At 33.1% G+C, this 21,235-nt stretch overlaps 3 protein-coding genes across 3 annotated transcripts; 1 reads left to right on the forward strand and 2 right to left on the reverse strand.

Annotated features, from left to right (window-relative positions):
* Positions 1-4,127: 4,127 nt before the first annotated feature.
* Positions 4,128-5,427, reverse strand: LOC120073784. The gene has a single exon (XM_039026623.1). It carries the CDS (start codon positions 5,202-5,204, stop codon positions 4,299-4,301), a length of 906 nt encoding a protein of 301 aa, XP_038882551.1. The 5' UTR covers positions 5,205-5,427; the 3' UTR covers positions 4,128-4,298.
* A 5,577-nt stretch (positions 5,428-11,004) lies between these two features.
* On the forward strand, positions 11,005-13,047 carry LOC120073322 (upstream activation factor subunit spp27). The gene is made up of 3 exons (XM_039026093.1): positions 11,005-11,161; positions 11,407-11,612; positions 12,685-13,047. Exons 2-3 carry the CDS (start codon positions 11,439-11,441, stop codon positions 12,811-12,813), a joined length of 303 nt encoding a protein of 100 aa, XP_038882021.1. The 5' UTR covers positions 11,005-11,161; positions 11,407-11,438; the 3' UTR covers positions 12,814-13,047.
* Positions 13,048-14,621: 1,574 nt separating this feature from the next.
* On the reverse strand, positions 14,622-19,574 carry LOC120073321 (farnesylcysteine lyase). Its single transcript, XM_039026091.1, has 5 exons — positions 18,986-19,574; positions 18,725-18,898; positions 16,694-17,053; positions 16,410-16,585; positions 14,622-15,108 (listed from the first exon to the last, which is right to left on the reverse strand). Exons 1-5 carry the CDS (start codon positions 19,502-19,504, stop codon positions 14,838-14,840), a joined length of 1,500 nt encoding a protein of 499 aa, XP_038882019.1. The 5' UTR covers positions 19,505-19,574; the 3' UTR covers positions 14,622-14,837.
* Between the last annotated feature and the right edge of the window lie 1,661 nt (positions 19,575-21,235).

The raw sequence follows: 21,235 nt of genomic DNA on the forward strand, positions 1-21,235 counted from the left end.
ATTCTCATTCATCCTTATTGAGCTAATAAGGGGACCTTATGTACCTACAGATTAGAAGTTTCAATGATATGAGATTAATTAATTAAACTCTTTAATTAAATTAATCAACATTCATTAATTGTCGGTGACTCCATTAAAGAACGACAGTTGCACTCTTCGCATTGTAAATATATTTATGTGTCCATTGGATATAACCAATTGATAGTGTGTTGACCCTTCATAAATTGCTCTTAAGTACAACTAGGTTAAAATTACCATTTTACCCCTATAGTTACATCTAACTTCTTAAGTACCAGTGGTTCCTCTAATGAACAATTAATCATAGTCGTACTATAACTAGACCCCTTTCTAGCCAGCGAGAGAATGAGGCACCTCATTGTTCAAGACTTGGAATCAACTCTTAAGGGAGCAATTTATCGATTTACACTAACAACGGGAATGAGTGAATTCTTTCTTGTGTAGTTGTGTTACTAGGTCCCCACTCGGATGAATCCCTAAAATAGTAGGCATATTGAGTCGGCGAAACTAGCCACTCTCACGCATGAAGATCAAAGGACCACCCTCATAGGTAGGAGTGTACAACTCACTTAGAATTAAGGTCAAGTCACCTATGGTCATCATAGTGAAATGTAAGTATTTTCTAATAACGGTGTTATAAAGAAAGACTAATCATTTCGTGTTCTTGTCTTATATAAACTCTTTATATAAAATACCCTCATTCACATGTCTCAACATGAATGATCAGGATCAAATCATTTTTAACACTATACAACAATTGTATAATTACAAAATAAATCGTATCCGTAGTATCACCAAGATAAGATACCCAGACTTATTCATCTACTACAGGCCGTTCAGATTATTGCTTAAACATAATTCACCTATATGTCACCACATACACGTTTAAGCTTCATCAAATAACCTTGGATCATAGTTTATTATTTTTTGGTCAATGAAACTATGTCCAAATAAAATAACAACTTGTTTTATTAAAAAAAAATAGTCTGTTTGTACAAATAAATTATAAACTACGAAACCATGAGATTTAGGGCATCAACCTCAACACAATCATCATTCTAATCAGCCTTCAGTCAAGTCACTAATGGTTTGCTTATCTTAAGGACTAAAATTGAGTATTATTGAAATCTCAAGGTGAATAAATATTATATTTTAAAATATAGGGACCAAATAGGAAACTAAATTCAAAACTTAGGGACCAAAAAAGTATTTTTCCCAAAATTCTATTTGATCTTTGGGCTTTCAAAAAGAAGATGTTTGACACCCACAACTTGAATTTGAATGTTGGTTAGTCCCTAAGTTTGAAAATGGTCTTTAAAAGGTCCTTAAGTAAAATTGAACATTAGTTGATATTATTGTATGTTGACGTTAGATCTCCAAACATTATCAAAATTTGGCTCTTCAAGCTATATTATTTAAATTCACCCCTACCAATTACCATCCAAAAGGTTGACAAGATTTGTTTTTAGTACAAGAAGAGGAGATTTGAGAATTAGATCCTCCAAATCCAAAGAAACGAGTACATCCACATTCAAAAAGAGGAAAAAAAAAGGCCATAACCTTACTATTAGTTTGGATAGAAATATTTCGAATTTGTTTCATAAATATCTTTGAGCTTTCAGAAGTTTCAAAAATACTATTAAATTTTAAACAAAATGTTTGAGAAATTCTCTTATTGTTAGTACATGAAAAGAAATGGTTACTATCTAGTTGTAAAAGTACCTCCAAACATTCAAAAGTTACATTGGTACCCTTAACCTTTAAAAAACAATTATTAAAAGATGTTCTATCGTTTATCTACATTCCATCATAGTCTCTCTCTTCCATTTCCACTCTCTTACCAACTTTAATCTATAATCTAACCCTTCTCTATTTTTTCTCTTTTTTCTCCTATTTTCTTCGATACCTTCTTACTCCCCATTTTCATTTCCACCTTAATTCTCTTCTTCTTATTGATTTTGTTGCTTCCTATTAATTGTTTCACCTTTTTTTATCCAAAAAAATTATAATTACAAAAATTAAAAATACCCCCTTCAATTAATATATATAGACTATAGCAAGAGAAAAAACTGACTACGAAGAGAGGATTTAAATATTTTAACAAGGTTTAAAACATAAGGCTATACTTTGATAGTTGATGTATGTTGTTACTGTTGAGGTTGGCGGATAATATTTCTTTTATTTAGTTGAATATCTTGTATCTGGCATGGTTGAGTTATTCTTTCCTTATAGGTGACAGATTTTTTGGGGAGATCTTTTCCTTATATTCTTGCCGCCGGTGTTGGTCTCCTTTCTTTATATGGTTTGTATTTATTGGTTAGTTTTGGTTTTTCTAGGGCAAGCCGTCTTTTGCCTTTGGTTAGAGGTTCTTGTTCAAAAAGGTTTTGTATGAAGACTATGGGCAGAGGGTTATCATCATGAAGTAGAGCGGTTGTACTTTGTGAAGTTTGTTCTGTTCAAGCAGTTTGTTAGTAGAATTGTTCATGAGAACAAGTGAATAGGTAGTCATTTGATAGGTGAAGAGAAGGTGAGGTCATTGCTGTGGTAACAAAATTAGTGAGAGCCTAAATCTGCAGACTCGTTTAAAAGCAATATTCGTGTTAGGGGGAGCCTAACTTGCTTACTAATAATTCAGTTATGTGTAAGCTGATTTTAGGTAATTTTAGTTGAAGTGTATGTCATAGAACTAAATCACTTACTAGTGGATTTCTCTTCACCTAGGCATAGAGCCTCCTAGACGTAGGTGTAGTTACACCAAACTGGGTTAACAATTCTTTGTGTTCTTTCTCTTTTTGTTGTTACCTTTGTTTGTGATATCTTTCCTGACTTGTGACATCTTTGTGATTTACTCTTTTTGTTTCATATGTAAATATATCGTTTGAGTTTAATACACATTAAGAATTAGAGACATATTGAGATTTGGATTTTGAGGACAACTAATGGAAGGAAAAAGAAAGAAAATATGTGCATTATGAAATGTGTCCTAACGGAGATTTTGTTGATCCTTTTTGTGATTCAAATTACTCTAATTATTATGATTAATTAAAAAGATTCAAAGTGATCGAAGATGATATTACTTTGGGGATTCTTTTTGTATTTGATTATTAATCGTTTTGTTGAATATTAAAGAGATATTTTGATTTTGGGATTTTTGAAATTTCATAAGACTTTATGCTTTTAATTTAAAGTTTGGTATTTTGTTTGGTTCTTAAAAATTTGGTGTAAGAATTAAACAAATGAGAGTATCTATATAAAGGGAAAAAAATGAAGATAAGTATAAGCTGAATTGAAATTGGTTCTTTTCTAACTCAAAATAACTTATAAGTTGTTTTAAAATAAGATGACTCAAAAAATTTACTATATATATAGTAGAGCATTTTTAAACTTTTTTTTTAAAAAATAAAAAATAAAAAAGTAATTAAGAGCATTAATACAAATTTTGGAACTTCAAAAATAGTTTTGAATATATTGACAATTTTCGTATGTAAACTAACAAATTATAATATATACTTTTTTAACTTGATATTTTTTTAAAATAAAATACTAACGCCTTTCCTCCAAAACTAACAAATTATAATATATACTTTTTTAACTTGATATTTTTTTAAAATAAAATACTAACGCCTTTCCTCCAAAACTAATCTGCATATTTTTTTTAAGTTTAATGGTTTTATTAACACTTTTAAAAGTTCGTAAAAGATTTTCAAAAATTAAAAAATAAGACAAATTATTTAAACAAAATTTTAATCTTTTGTAGGAGACGAATAGAAATTGATAGAAGTCTATCGATATTTTTTTTACTATTTCTATAAATAGTTTGACATTTTTCTATTTGTGAAAATTTCTTTTAACAAATATTTTTGTTATTAAAAATTATAATTATGTGTGATTGTAGCTTAATTGGCATCCGAATATACTAATAACCATGAGATCCGCGGTTCATTCAAATGGTATTAATAATTATGTGATTTTTGTTAGAAAAATAATCATGTGATTATTTAAATTCGAGAAAGCTTTCAAAAGTTGTAATAGCTTAAAGTTTTAATTTGTATATATGACTTCTAAAACTAAATCCAAATGAAATGTGAAAGAAACTATTCTAATTTCAATTTAACCACAACAAACAATTTCATTACATTTAACAAAAGAAACAAAATGGAGAAAATCATTAAAAATTCTATAGATGATAGAGAACTAAACACTGGAGGAAAAAAAAAAGAAAAAAAGAAAAAAAAAACTCAGTTTTTACAATTAAACTGACGATTGTCTTATCGACGAATTCAGACAGTAGACAGCGCCGGCTTCCTTAGCTCCTCGCCCCACGCCGCCGCCGCCGCGTCTTCTGACGGCAGCCCATCAAAACCGGCTAACTCCGGCGCCTTTCTGTCCTTAAACCGGCGACCGGAATTAGACAACAATTTCATTTGCTTCCTAAGATCATCAATGCTGTTTTTCAATAACCCATTCTCTAATTTCAAAACCTCAAACTGACGCTTCACTGAAAAACAATCCAAATCCAAATTCAAATCCTTATTTCCCAAACTACCCTCCCTCGAACTCGAATCCCCACCGTCCACGTGTTCGAGCCCGATCTTATCCAGCATAAACGGAACCTCTCTAAACGACATACCACCACCACCACTCATCTTCATCCCCTCCGCCGCCGGCACCCTTAGACCCCAACGAAACCTCACGGCGGCGAATTTCATAACCGGAACCGCCGTACTAGCCGCCAAATCCAAACCGGAAACCACCTTAGAAACAGCAGATTTAACATCAATAGATTCCTCCTCCGATTTCAGAACTTTCTGGAACATCACGGACGAGGACTGCGATTTCTTGATGGAGAAATCGCCAAGTTTAGGCTTGAAATGGAGCATGAAGGAGGGGTTTCCATTGGCGAGTAGGTTGAACTCGGCGCTCATGAGCATGGGGGAAGAGATCGGGGAACCGAAGGAGCCGATTCCGGTTTTGACGATTAGGGAGAAGGGGTTTGAAGAATCGTTGGGGCGATAAGCGAGGTTGAAGGAAGGGCCGGATTCGAAGTGAGTTGAGAGCTTGAGAGTGAGTTCATTGGAGGTGCCGGCGGCTATGGCGGATTGGAAAGGGAGGCCAAGAATGCTGAGAGGGATTTTGGCTCTCAGTAATGGTTTCTGGTCTTCGCGGAATTTCAGAGATGCTTTCATCTTCAGTCTCCGAAAAGTGAAAACCCTAAATCGATCTTGAATTTGTGGAGAAGATAGAGAGGGATTGGGTTTTTGTAACGGGGAATTTGGGGGCTTTGGATTTTGAAATTTGAAATTGGAATTGAATTGATTGTAAATGGAGAAAAACGCTTTCCACCGGAGATTTAGCTGAATTTTATTTATCTACCTCTATGGAGTTGGGAGCTATGGGGGCTGGTCGGTAAGTGAATATTGAATTTTTTTTTAAAAAAAATAATGTTATTTTCATATATATTAATAAAAATAGGCTAGGATTGAAAGTATTAACGAAAATAAGTTTTTAAATCGTATACCCGGTACATGATTAGTCCTAAATCGTATATGATTAGCCCTAAATCGTGTATCTAGTAAACGAGTGTCAGTCTACCGTGGCAGTCATGCAGCGTTGACTGAGGTAATCGTGTACCCGATACACGATTACGTTAAGTCATATACCGGGTACATGACTTCCTTCTCCATTAAACCGCCACGACCCTCTTCTTCCTCCATCCAAAAGCCTTCTACCTCTTTGCTTCCTCTTCTCTATCCACTCTTTGCTTCCATCTTCTCCATCCAAAATTGTCTGGAAACCTCCTTCGTGCTTCTATCTTGCGTGTCCAAACGTATCATTTTACCTCCATTTAACCGTCCGTCCAAAATCATCCAAAAGCTTCTGCCTTTCTTTGACTGTAGTAAAAATATTTCCCTGCATTGTTTTCCAATATATAATTTTCATATATATATCCTTTTGTTTGCATTTAGACTGAATTTAATGTGTAATTTATGGATCCATGATTTATTTGTTGCGTTGAATCTAGAAATATATGATTATGTTTGTCTATTTGTTTGGCTATTTTTTTGTATGATTAATTTATTGAATGATGATCTATTTGTTAGGTTGAATCTAGAAATATATGTATATGTTTATAAAAATGAAGATTGGTTCATATATATATATTATTTTGTTTGCATTTGGGCTGAATTAAATGTATGATTTATGGATATATTATTTTGTTTTTATTTGGGTTGATTTAAATTTATAGTTGATGGATGATTTAAATGTATAGTTTATGAATCTTAGATTTTGGCTGATTTAAATGTATAGTTTATGAATCTTTATTTGGGTTGATTTAAATGTATAATATTTAGATTTTATATGTTGAACTTAGAAATTGGATTTTGTTGGGTTGACATATTAACATTTTTTTTTTCAACTATAACAGTTGAAAAAATCATAATAAATATGTCAGATGCGTCATGAAGATTTAGTTATTCTTGAACCTAGAAATGATGGAGACAGTGACATTGACGTTAAATTGATAAATTATTTGGAAACGACAGTAGTGGGGAACATAATCTTGAGTTGGTACCGTCGTATATGTTCACCCAAATAGATTGGGAAATTACAAACATGTGAACTAGGGTCTACTTTGGAAGAAAGGAATATAGGTGTAAATAATTGTAGTTTAATCCAGAAAGAAATTGTTTAATACTAAAGAAGATTTATAGCTTCCTATAAAAAATTATTGTGACAGAACACTACGAAATTATTGTAATGGAATAAAATCAAGATCTTAGGTATGTGAGATGTAAATCATGGAGTGATGGTTGTACTTGGAGGTTACGGGCATGTCGGCATAAAACTCATGGGATATTCAAAATCACCAAATTTCAAGGGGAACACTCATGTTTGTTTTCAAAATTGACACAGGATCATTCAAATTTTATGAATATCGAAATCCAAAATTTGGTTAAAGTTGATCCTGGGTACACGTAGCCCTAAAGCAATTAAAAAACAATATGGATATAATGTTAATTATAGACGGGTGTGGCAAGCCAAGAGAAAAGATTGTTGTGTTTGGTGATTGGGAGAAATCATATTCAGAACTTCCATATTGATTGAGTGCTCTTGTTCATTACAACACGAACAGATTGGTTTTTCCTTCCCTCTGATGTGCCAGATACGACTATTTTTTGTCGAGTTTTTTGGTCCTTTGATCCTACAAGAGAAGGGTTTAAACATTGTAGGCCATTAATTCAGATCGATGAAACTCATCTCTACGGAAAGTATAAGGGAAAATTATTGACAGCCTTAATGCAAACGGGCATATATTTCCCCTTGCTTTTGTTATTGTTGAAGGTGAAAATTCATCCAGTTGATCATGATTTTTGTGAGCATTGCGTGAATATGTTACCCAAGAGATGGTATTTGCTTGATAGACATAAGGGCATTATTGTTGCAATTAATAATGAGGAAATTGATTGGAGTGAACCGAGAGCGTACCATCACAATTGCACCCTGAATGCCTTGAATATTTTTCATGACTTGAAAAAATGGACCCAATCACATGACAGTGGGTACCGCTATGGGTGGATGACAAACAATGCAGCTGAATGCATGAATGAGGTTTTCAAAGGTGCTAGAATGTTACCAATTACTTCTTTGGTTAGGCTAACATTTTATCGCACAAAACTGTATTTTGAACGTCGAATACAAGAAATTAGTGAAACATTCGATCGTGGGGACATGTATACAGAATATGCCCTAAGAAAACTTTAAAGATGGGAAAAACGAGCATCTGCGCATAAGGTGACATCTATTGACAGGGAAAGTCAAACTTTTGAAGTACAAACTGGCATAAGTATGATTAAGCTACCATTGTTGCTCTCTCTCGAAGCTTCAATTTTCTTCTTTTCATCTTCTTCTTGAGAGAGATATTTTATGTTGTGAGGATTGATTCATTGAGCTAGAGCTACAACTTGTAAATCCACACTATTGAGAGAGTTGTAATTGTGCCCTTTATTTTTACAAACATTTTGTAAGGGTTGCTCTTGATCTCGGAAAAAGAGTTGTTGCAGCGGTTTGATCCTCAACCGTGGAAATGATCGAGTCTCCCAAAAAAAAATTGTAGCGATTCGACTCTAAGTCGTGGAAATAGCCAAGTTCGTAGTGACATACTCAAGAGGAGCTTGGGAAGTGAACGTAGGCTGATTGTGTCGAACCACTATAAAATTCTTGCTGTCAATTTCTCTATCCCTCTCCTCTCTAATTTTGCAATTAATTTGTTATTATATTTTATTGCTTGAAATTAATTGCAATTTTTGTTCTTGAAATTAATATTCATATTGGATTATTTTGATTGGTTGTTCTTGAATTTCTACTTTCATTATCAATCTCGTTATGAAAACCAATTTGGGTACCTTAAAGTAGTATTATTAATTTCTTGATTATTTTGAGTTGAATTTATTTACATGAATTTATTGTTTAAATTACTTGTTAAAAAAAAGTTTGTTGATTTATTTAATTGGACTCACATTAGTAAAATGTTTTCATTAACTTAAATAAACCAACTATCTCAACTTATAGAGAATGAGGAAGCCAATGCAACAACACACCAAACTATTGATAGTCTTCATTTGAGCATAAAGAATTAGTTTGAAGAAACATGAGATTTTAAAGAGTAATGCAAAGTGAACTGAACATCAACTTTAAGACTACCAAAGAGAAAACAAGTAATTGTCACAAAAATACAAGCATTAGAAGAAGGAGCGTTATACATTAAAATAAAACTATGATCTCCTGAGGGATGACATGCAAATAGTCCTAGGAAAAGTTAATCAAAGTAATGGGTAGAAGAGCTCGAGGGTATGCAACATGGGCTAGAGATTTGCGAGAAACCACCTCACCTATGTCTCCCGGATCACTCCTATTAATTTTTAGGGACTTAAGATATTTTCAACATTTTCATTGAATGTTTCCTTCTTTTTTTTTTCTTTTATTTGTTTACCTTCTTTTGATCTTTATCATGTGAAATCATTGTTCTTTTTTTCTTCGTTTCAACGAAGTTCACTCATTTACTCATCATACATTGGTTTTCTTTTCTCGTTCATTTCTCCAACATCACTCTTTTAAATTAAAACAAAATACTAAAATAGTTTGATCACCAAGGATTCATCACTTATATTTTACAAGAAGCAAAGTTAAAGCTATAGAATAAAACTAGAGCAAGGGAAAACTATATGAAGAAATAGAGAGGGAAAAGATGGAGATTAAGAAAGAAAATATATAATATTAAATTCACATCATTTCCAACTAAATTTTAAGTGTAAAACATTAACCTGTTTGTTTTTTGGAAATGTAGATAATTGGAATATCTAAATGTCCAAAATGTTTAACATCATTTAATAACCATGCTTGTTTGATAGTAATATTTTTTTAAGATATCTAGAAATACATTGATGATTATGTTTATTTTGTAGGATTTCTACTTCAAAATATCTTAAATGTACATAATATTTGAAGAATGTTTTTACGACAATGCATTAATTTTAATTAAATGAATATAATGTGAATTTATATTACATATTTGTTTTTATTAATTTAAATTTTTTTTAGAATTAATATAGTTTTAATTGTTTTTCTTAGCAAAATAATCTATAGTAATATAATATTTTTTATAAAATAAATATTAATTTCAATATTTCAATATTAAAAGAGAATGAATACAATAGTTATCAATAATTTATTCTTTATTGTAAAAATGAAAATGTAACATAAAGCAGAGTTAGTATATATCTATATATATACTATATATTCAACCTATATATGTATAAAAAAGGAAGGGTTAAAAAGAAAAAAAATATGAATGTATCAACATAGAAACTTTAAGAAAAAAAACCCATATATTAATATGGTCATCCATAAATTCTAGGATCCCCTCCATAAAAGCCATTCTAGGATGCTCAGAAATCTCTAATGCTCGATATATTACGTTATTGCCAAACAAACGAGATAATCTAGATAATCAATTTATGAGAATGTTGGATTCCCACAAAACAAATGACTCTTAAAGGAGTTTCTTTCATTTGAAAATTTAGTCACTTTCAAATTGCTTTTGTTTCAAAAGCAAATAAGAATTGAAGTAATTTTCAATTTGGAATTTAAGATCATCTCTACTCAAATCTACAAGTCAAATGACAAATTTAATTATAATAAAATGTGGCTTTTTATAGTTTCTAGATTGATTGAACAAAAAGGAATTTAAGTTTAGGTACAAACTAGATACTCTTAAGAATTGATAAATCAAATAGACATAAATCTAAAAATTTATATTAAACTTATAATTCAAACATTCAAAAAAAAGGATTTATGGTATATAATAAACAAACTAAATTCTTGGATCTTGGAAGAAATTAGCGAGTTGAATGGGTAAGATGAACATTATGGGATCTTCGTTTATTTCTCGTCTTGTAATCGAGTAGTTCATTCTTTAGCTTGATAACTTCTATCAATGGTGCGAAATGGTCAATAGATCGATGCGATACTTTTGTGGTTAAGGACCAATTGAGCTTGGATGCTCGTTTTTGTAATCAATCAAGCGTTATTTCTTATTAGGGTTGGCAAAAATCCCCAGGTCCCACCCCGATCGGGGTGGGGTATCCTCGGTTTGACTGGGGATGGGTCAAACTGGAGATCCTAACCGGGTCCTCGGTCGGGGACGGGGCGGGGCGGGACCAAGAGGGTATCCCCGCCCCAATTAAATTTTTATTTATTATATATATATATATTAATTAAAAATATTTTACATTTATATATATTAAAAAAAGTCGGAGATGGGTCCCAAGGGGGACCCGTTTCCTTGACGGGGAATCCCTGTCCCCGTCCTCGCCTTCAAATTGGTGGGGATCGGGGGGAAATACCCAGCGGGAGGGGAGTCTTCCGCTCCACCTCGGCCCCATTGCCAACCTAACCTATTGTTAAAAATTAAAAATAAATAAATAAATAAATAATCTTTACACATGCTAATGCACTCGAAGTTGCAAAAAATTCGAGCGCTAAGCCATAGACGCGCTACAAAACTGATCTTCCTTTTTTCATTCCGGGCCCTAATTCGCTTTCATCCCTCTAGTCTCTGTTTAACTCTTTCCAATTCCTACAGGTTTTTCTTCTCCCTTTTCAATCTATTCCATGCTTTCGATTTCTTTGCCTGTAATTTTCTCTTGATTTTCGGAGGATCTGCGTAGTCTGTACAACTCTTTGTGATTGAAACTTCATTGCACGCAAGTTGTTTGATAAAATTCCCAAGAATCGATGCCCAGGTCTTGTGCAGGGCTTTCTGTTTTTCATTTTTTTTTTTAAACTTCATTCAACGGCTGAGTAAACGATTTTTATGTTATTTTTCAGTGGAGGAGGAAGTAAACTAGTTGTGCAGAAAAATGCTTCCAAAACGGATGAAGATGGCCATTACAGATAACCCAAAGAAGCTTGCCAACTTGATTGATCTCGTAAATCTTCCTTCAACTCTCAGGGAGTTTGTGGGCCAGTCCCAAATTTCTCGTCTAGGCTGTTTCAAGTGTGTGTGGTCATATATCAAAACCAACAATCTTCAGGTTCTTTTTTTTTTTTTTTTTTTCTTTTTTTTAGATGCATATTGATTTTGCTGCTATCAACCTGACAGAGACCTCCCTTATTTAATCTACTTCCAAATATCTGTTGTAGATTCTACGTTTTGTGCTGGTTAAATTATAGATTAAAAATGGGGAACAGGGTAGGAGAAGATTGATCATATGTTTGAATACTCAAGATGAAAGTTATGAGAAACTGATGGTGGGTCAAGGTCGAAGACAAAATACACTCAATAGAACCATCTTTTTGCAAGGTAAAATTGTATGAGAAAGAGGTTACAAAGAGAGTCTGATAGAACCCAAATAGAACTAGAATGATACTGAAACGTAAAAGAGAGAACAGTTACAAGATAACTCAAGTATTCAAGGTACTTGGAAGTTTGGAACGTCGTCCCCGACTCAAGTCAAAACCATAGAAACTATCTGAGCAATTCTCTACTTTCATCCTTTAGCACTCACCTTATCTGTAACTAATCCCCCCAACAGTATGTTCTAATAATATTCCTAACTACTCCTTGTTGCATTGCTATAGAAGATGAGATCCTCTGAACAATTTTTCAACCATAGGGTCACACCCGTATGAACCCATCTCTCAAGCTTGTCTGCCTTACCACAAATGCCAATAACAAATATTTTTTCTTATTAAATAAGACCAAACCTATGAAGTCCTATTAAGGCTCCCAAAGGACAACCTCTCCTTATGCATAAGGAAATACTTAAATTGTATTATAAACTAAAAATGAGTAAGATGGACGATTTTTGTCCCTCCCAGCAAGCAACCCTTCTACTAAACCTTTATCCATGCCTCTCAAAAAAAAAAAAAAAATAGTTCTTGATTTTACTTGTAAAATAGCCTTTTGATTTTTGCACCAGTTTGCGGTACACTTTATGACTCTCCAAATGTCATATGATATGATCTTGGGAAGCTAGAAGTACTTGAAACTTTAATGAAGGAGCACTTCTTTTGACTTAAGTGTTATAAATATGTTTCTGCTGATCTATAAGTAGCTTTCTTTATTCTGATAAAAGGTCATGGATATGTATTTTTCTTGTCTAGGATCCTACCAACAAGAATGTGGTCATTTGTGATGAGAAGTTAAAGAGTATATTGCTAGGCAAGCCCAAGGTTGAGTTAGCCGAACTTCCTGCACTGATTAAATTACATTTTCCCAAAAATCCCAAGTGAGTTATACTTGTAGTTTAACCTCTGGCAGCTCCAGAGTGACATCTTCACATCGCCAATGCTTAGAATGTTTAGCCTCAATTTTGTATAACTGTCCTACTAGGTCTCTTTCTCAAATATTGTCGGGAAATTATTTGACTTAACTCTCTTTTTGTGCCTCATGTCCTTTTGTATATTATATTTGGCTTCACTTGACATTTTATAATTTTTAAATTTTTGTGCATTGTTCTCAATTAACATGGAATTGATTGGAACTTTTGTACACATATGATGGAACTTTAACAAAAGTTCGAACTTGATCCAAAACTTTTATAATGGAAACAAAAGAGAAGCAGCAAAGCGAATGAGGTGAAACATAATTAAACAATGTTCATCCAATCTTTGGTTCCTATGCATCATATCGTTTCACTCTCATTTGCAATCTCTTCTTTGTTCCCTCTCACTACTGCTCTGTACTGCTATACTGCAATTCATCAATATCATATGGAGCTGTAATTAGCTCGTTGAAAGGAAAATAATTACATTTCAATTGCCAAAATCATTTGGAATTGAACACGGTTTATTTGACTTTTGCTACAAACAATGTTTGATACATTTGTGTGTTCTGCTGTGTTGTCTTCATAAGGCAAGTGTTCGTCAAGAAAGATACGATGTTCATTCTCAAATATGGTGATTCCAACACATTAAAAGACTTATTTTCTTTTCCATGTTTAATTCTAATAACCCTAAAAAAGATCTCATATTTTTCTCTCTACCATAGGCCCCCACTTTCTTCCTCTTTCTCTATTACTCTCTCATCTCTCTTAACAAACCTCCCTCTCTTACCCATCTTCTCTGATGAGCCCAACTAAAGCCAACAGTAGAAATCGACGACCGGAGCATGCATCAATGGCAAAGAGAGGCATTCTTCGTCAACATAGACAAACAAAACAAATATGTTACAGATCCAATGAATGTCTAGAAAGTAAGGACAAACAAATCTGGCCCACAAACGAAACTCCAATAAAGGCAACGAGAACAAAACTCCACATATTGAGATTTATATACTATGTACTACATATACTATGAGAATGTAGAGAATGTAGTACATAGTATATTTAGGGGGTTATTTCTACGTTTTATCTTTAGTTTCAAATATGTCTAGATTTTTTTCAAATAATCTAAAGATGTCATATATCTTAATTTATGCCATAATTTATCATGCGTTAACATTATTGCTATATAATATAAGGTATATATTTGTAAAATACCTAAATATATATGTATATGACAAAAGAACCATTATATATGTTTGAAATAACCTTGTATATATACATAAAAATGAAGAAATTCAAAATGAAAAATGTGATGGTTTGGGCTGAAGAAACTCGAAATAGAGATTGAGAAAAGGGAACAAAAGAAACTAGTAAAAAATTTCCTAAAATGAAAAAACAATATATTAAAAAGAAGATTTGCATTAAATTAATATGAAACAACACAAACAAAATCTCCTAACTCATGAGAATGTAGTTATAAAAAATAGAAAATCTTAAATTAAATGAAAGCAACATAAATTCTTGAATACCATTTTATGAAGTCAAAATCAAGATTCTATTTGTCCCATTGGTTGAAAACTAATGATTTGATCCAAAATTGTAGCTAAAATCTCTCAATGAAATAATTCAAATTTTAGGAAATTTATAAAATTTATAAAATTTATAGGGTAGAAAGAACTTTCAATGTAAAAATCCCTATCCCAAACCTATTTTGTGATTTTCATCCTATATTTTATAAAACTGCAAGTTTCATGATTGAGAGTAGTTGCTAAACTGTTTTTTTTTCTCCTTTAAATATTAAACATATAATATTTTATTAATAATAACTTTCAAACCCCAAATTCCAAATTCCCCCTGCTGTCCAATACTTCAACAGAAGAGAGAACCACTTTGAGTTTGGGTTTATCTCTCTTCATCATACAACAAAAACCTGATGATATACATGACATATTGTTACATGATTATACAATCTCAAACAGAGAAATGTTGAACTCAAAGATCTATATGCAAAGCTGAAGCTTCTCGATCCGAATCAGGGTTGAGATGTAACAAATCGGGGCCGACCTTTGCAAAAAATCTGGAGAGGATGAGTCGTGCAATGTTTTCGGCTGCAACAGCACTGGTCTCAATGGTACTGGCTGCATTCTCAAAAGCATTCACATAGTATAGATGCCGACCATCCAAAATAAAAGGTGCAAATACTTCAGGAGCCTTGAAGTGGGGATATGCAGCCCAATCTATCCGAATGGTCTCCTTTCTTATTCTAACAACCAACAACAAGTCATGTGAGAAAACCAAATACACATAAAGGGAAGGAGAATGGCATGAAAGTTTCTAGGTTAAATTACATGTTTTGTCTCTAACCTTTCAAATGTGTATCTATTTGGTCCAAGAACTTTAGAAAACTAACATAATGATAGGAATGCTATGGGAAAATAATTGAAGTATTAATAACATATTAGCAATTAGTTAAGAAGTTTGTTAGGGATGTTTGGTTATAAATATATGGAGTAGAGGAGGAGGAAGCTAGGCAATATTTTTGGAGTATATGTTAGGATGGCTTGAGAGTATTCCCAAGATTGGGAAGGTCCAAGTACCTCGAACACTTGGTTTATCTTGTAATTCGTTATCATTTATCTTTCAGAATATTTAGGCTCTATCACACAGCTGAAACTCGTCTCTGAACTTTAGAAAGTGTCTAAACTTTAGATTATGTATGTAATAGGTTCTTCAATTTTCAAATTGTTCTCTAATAGGCACTTTCTATATTATTTGACATCCTTTAAAACTCATATATCTATTAGTATTAGACACAAAACTGAAAGTTTTAGACCCTTATTAGGTGCACTATTGAACAAGTATAACAGATCAATTGTACTAAAAAATATGTATAAAAAATATGTATAATAAATCAATTAATCTAAAAAATTGAAAATATGTCCCAGACTATTGGATCCAACATTAAAAGTTTAAGACTTATTAGACACTTTTATAATTAAACCTATATAACACGAACTTAAAAAAGTGTAAACACTAAACATGCAATTTTACTAAGCTTTTAACCAGAATAAATCTTATCTACTGCTCATAAAATTTTAGAATCTAGCTGCCTTTAAAGAAGACCCTCCTTTGTGTATAGCTTCCGGGAAAAAATAAAAAAGAGCATTTAACTAACAACACTGTGTCCTCTAGGTGTTCTCTATCCAAGGCCTTTCCTAATTACTCTATTCAGGAAATTAGCCTGAACTGTAGTATTTTTATTTTCTACTTTCTTTTAATTATGGCTTCTTGTAATTTGAGCATTAGACTCTTTGATGCCTTTCTTCTTTCTAGCACAAACTTATCATTTCGACAGAATCATACTTATACTAACCATATTTTTCCTAAACCATCACTCCAAAATGTGCATAAAGTTTCTCGAAAATAATAACATACAAGAAGATACCGAATGTAAAAAACTTGAATCGACATCCATACAAAATTAAGTAAGCAGAATATTTCAGCAACAACGCATTCCTTCCAAGTTCAAATAAAGAAAAACAGAGATAGAGCATTTAGATTTACCTGAAGATCTTATCCAGTAGGGTATCTTCCATTGGTTTACGAGAGAACATCTTGTAAGTCTTATCGTTCTCATCATGTTGCTTAAGAACTGAAATACTTGAAAATTGTACATTGTCAGTTTCTGTTGTACCCACCAACTTTGGAAGCTTTGATGAAGCCTTCAGGCCAAAGTACCCCTTGCACGAAAAAGAGAAACAAAAGCATCAAGACGTTAGAAGAGATGAAGAGAATGAAGATAAACAATTGGAAATAATAGAACCATTCAAAATCTCAAATATACTCACAGGATCTAAGAGGCCCCTAACAAATGTTGTATGAGTATGCTGCAATTCTCTCTTGGGAATTATAATCGGAGGTGTAAACTCAATGTTCAGCTCATCTAGAGGAGTAGCAACTACAGTAATTTCACATGAATAAATATTTCCCTTGTTAGACTTGACCTCGTAATATTCACCTAGGTAAGAGATTGACTCGATTTCTTCTTGCAAATGTAATGTGCTATCTGAGTGATTTATCAGTCTAGCAGCCATCTGCCAGTTACCACCTTCAACTGACCACAACCCTCCACCTGATCCTGCCAACGAAACTGCCCCAGCAAGTCCACTAATAGAGACACTTTGACCATAGTTAATTCTTGTGATAACCTGCACAGATCAACCGACAACATTTAAAAAAAAAAAAAAAAAAACATAAATTGTTCCATCTGAAGCAAAAAAAAGGGCCTACATCTGTAAAAAAAATAAAAAATAAAAATTATAAAAAAAAGAGGGAACAAGAACAAACAGGATCTCAAGCAACAACCCTACATTGTTTAAAAGTTAAACCATAGTTTGAGTTTTATGCCATTCTATACTTGATTAAGAAATATAGTAAGCGGAGATCCAAGAAGACATTATAATTAAAATTAAAAATTGGAAAAAGAATAGAACACTTAAGTCTGGGCTAGGAATCAGAAATTATCAACTTCACAATGACTTGCTTTGCATGCACAAAATAAATGCATAAATAATTCCACATTCACCACCCATAAATTTATTGATCTCTGAGCTTGAATTTGTAAACCAGAAACAAACATAATATTTACATTTAAAGAAGTCTCAAGATAGCAAAACTTCAGACATAAATAAAGAGATGGATTGATTCATTCTTTCGAGTGAGTGCCCATCACATGCTTCTAGGATGATTGTGTGATTTGTAAATTACTAGTTACATGGAACAAAAAAATGATAAAAATATTGACACTCTACATTAAAGGTTAAAATTAACAATGGAAATATTGATATCAGCAATGCCAAGTTTTGAAATGACAAAAACTCCAACAAATATATTATGAAATACATTTGATATTCTATCATAACTGATGCTGATCATATTACTACTGACACCATCGTAATAGCTTAGTGCTTTTTCTAACTTAGAGTGACTTTGAGATGGCTTTTGGGATAACCACTTCTAAGTAGAGCACTCCTTCTGTAAGCACTTTTAAGAGAAAGTTAATTAAGTGATTCTTCTAAAAGAACTTCAAAGTACTTTATACCCATTTTTAGAATCTCAAAATAACTTTTGATCACCAAATCAAACATAATGAAAATTTGAAATTACCTTTCCAAAAGCGAATGGACCTTTAAAAAATGTCACTAACTAACCAAGATTGTAAGCAAATCTATGAGTTACGTTATACTATACGAGAACTATACCACCATGGTGACAAATACCAAACTGATCAAAAACAATTCTCCATTCGAGGCAAATACTGGTAATCAAATTAGTGTTGAACAAAAGTGTCCGAGGAATTCATGCATAAAAATGAATTGCCAAAGGTTTTGGCTTCAAAAGATTGTGGATCAGAATTTGCTTTGAAACAGTTACATAAATCTTTACGGTATGCCATATCAAGACCTCAAAAATAAGAAATCCTTCATACAGTTCTATAAACTACCCCTGATTCTGGTTTGGAACATTCAGACAAAGTCTTGGAAGCCACTGTTAATGAATATGTACAGTTTCATCTCTGCAGCCTTTCAAAGAGCCGATTTTCTCTCCAAATCTAAATGAAATCAACAAACTTCCTTTGTTTCAATTCAAATTTCACTAAGAAATATCAGAAACTCACACCAAGAGAGCCAATTTTAACACGTTTGATAATAGCTGTTTGTAGCTTTTTACATTCAGGGATATACTCGTATCCAGCAGAACAGAGAAACCTCCTCAACCCCCAAAAGCAATAAATCATCATAAATAATGAACAAAAAGAATCTAACTTAATAATTTATAGAGGTTCATGCGAACAAGAAACGAAAGTCAAAAGTACTTACAGTGACAAGCTCTTGTATTAGCAAGCGAGACAACCGAGCATCAATTAATTCCTCATACAAAGTTCGAGTGGTGAGATTGTGCAAACCAGACCAATTAAGCATCTCATTTACAGTCTCAAAGACAGGCCTAGATTCAAAGCCTTCATAGTACTTCGAGAATCTTTCTACGGCGCTCTGCATCATCAATTCACCAAAAATAGAGAATCAACACTAGGGTACTTTGGAGAACCAGGTCAGATCAACGAAGAAAATGATAAAAACCTCAACAAATTCCTCCATTCTGAGAAGCGAGAAGCCGTATCGGAGGAACATGACGAGCTGATTCCATAGCTCCAAGATCTTATCCAGAAAAGGAACCGTGGATGTGAGGCCGCTCGTGAGGGTTCTAAAGACGAACTTGTGGCCGTCCCAAATGCCGAGAGAGAACGAACCGGAAGAGGAAGGTTTCTTGACAGTAAGATTGAGTAGCTCAGTGAATCTCAAGGCGTGAAGATTCTTGGGGTGCAAGATGGATGCTCCGGCCTCGAATGTGTCACTGGCGATGTTGACAGTGGCCATCCGACCGCCGACGATGTTGTGGCGCTCGAATATCCGAATGTTGAAATCGGTGGAGGCGTTGTACGACGGAGCATATTGCCGGAGGAAGTGGGAGACGGAGGAGCCTCCAATACCGCTGCCGATAATACATACAGTGGGCGGTGGTGGTTGAGTAGTCGCTGGCGGAACGGTGAGAAAGCAGAGGAACAGGGAGACGATGATTGACCAACGCACTACGTACATTTTTCCGATGGTGATGGAGCTTCAAGGAAGAAAGCACTTGATGAAGCTTTTTAATTAACTATTTTTTGTTCAGAATTTTAAGAATTGCAATTAATAAAAAACAAATTAAAAATTAAAAAAAAATGTAAATAAGATTGGGGAATTTTTTTTTTTTAAATAATGTTTTTTTAATAAATAAAGACAAAAATAGGATTGGGGGAAAGTATTTCCAAAAATAGGTGTTTAAATCGTGTACCGGGTACACGATTCCTTGGCCACCTGGCACCCCCAGTCTGGCGTGGCAATCATGTAGGTTTGACTGAGGAAATCATGTACCGGGTACACGATTACCTTATGTCGTGTACCGTATGTCGTGTACCGGGTACACAATTTCCACACATTAAAAGCTCTGCCCCAACCCTTCTTCTTCTTCACTAAAACGGACTCTCATATTCCCTACCGCTGATTTCCCTCGCCCAAATCATCGATCCCTCATCGAAATCGTCGATCCCTCACTGAAATCTTCAAAACTTTGATTTTGCTTGCTTTCAGTCCTTCATTTGATCTTCACCGAATCTAGCGGTTCGTGGTTTCTCGATTTCCTATATTTTTTGCTGTCGAATTTTGCTTGGTATATTTCTTTCTCTAGTTGGGCTGATCTATATTTATATGTATGTTTTGGACTGTTTTTGGGCTGAATTTTGCTTGGTATGTTTTTGTATAAATAGTTATAGTTTAAGTATGTATAAATAGTTATAGTTTATGTATGTATAAATAGTTATAGTTTATGTATGTATGTATTTATAGTTTATGTATAGTTATGTATGTATAGTTTATGTATTTATAGTTTATGTATTTATAGTTTATGTATAATTATGTATGTATAGTTTATGTATTTATGTATATATAGTTATAGTTTATGTATGTATGTATAATTTATTTATGTATAAACTATAGTTTATGTTTATTTATGTATGTATAATTTATGATTATTTTATGTATGTATAATTTATGTATAGTTTATGTATAGTGTATTATATAGTTTATATATGATTGATTTAAACTTCGAAAACTTAGAAAACTTAGAAATTAGAGTTTGTTGGGTTGACATATTAACATATTTTTTTTGTCAACTATAATTGTTGAAAAAAAACATAATAAATATGTCGATGCGTCCTGAAGATTTAGTAATTCTTGAACTTGGAAATGATGGAGATAGTGACATCGATGTTATGAATTATTTGGAAACAATGGTAGTGGTGAACAAGATCTTGAGTTGGTACCGTCGGAAATGTTCAACCAAACATATTGGGAAATGACAAATTCAACATTTGAACTAGGGTCTACTTTGGAAGAAAGGAATGTAGGAGTAGATAACTGTAGTTTAATACAGAAGAGGATGTTATTTAATACCAAAGAAGATTTACAGCTTGCTGTAAAAAAATATTGTGTGACGGAACACTACAAAATTGTCGTAGTGGAATTAAATCAGGACCTTTGGTATGTTAAATGTAAATCCTGTAGTGACGGATGTGCTTGGAGGCTACGGGCATGTCGACGCAAAAGTCATGGGATGTTCGAAATCACAAAACTTCAAGGAGAACACTCATGTTTGTTTTCAGAGTTGACACAGGATCATTCAAAGCTGGATTCAAATTTCATGAGTATCGAAATTCAGAATTTGGTTAGAGCTGATCCTGGAGTACCTGTGGCCCTACTTCAAAAAGCCATTAAAAGACAATATGGCTATAA

Source organism: Benincasa hispida, chromosome 3 (genome assembly GCF_009727055.1).
Source record: "Benincasa hispida cultivar B227 chromosome 3, ASM972705v1, whole genome shotgun sequence".
NCBI classification, from domain to species: Eukaryota; Viridiplantae; Streptophyta; class Magnoliopsida; order Cucurbitales; family Cucurbitaceae; genus Benincasa; species Benincasa hispida.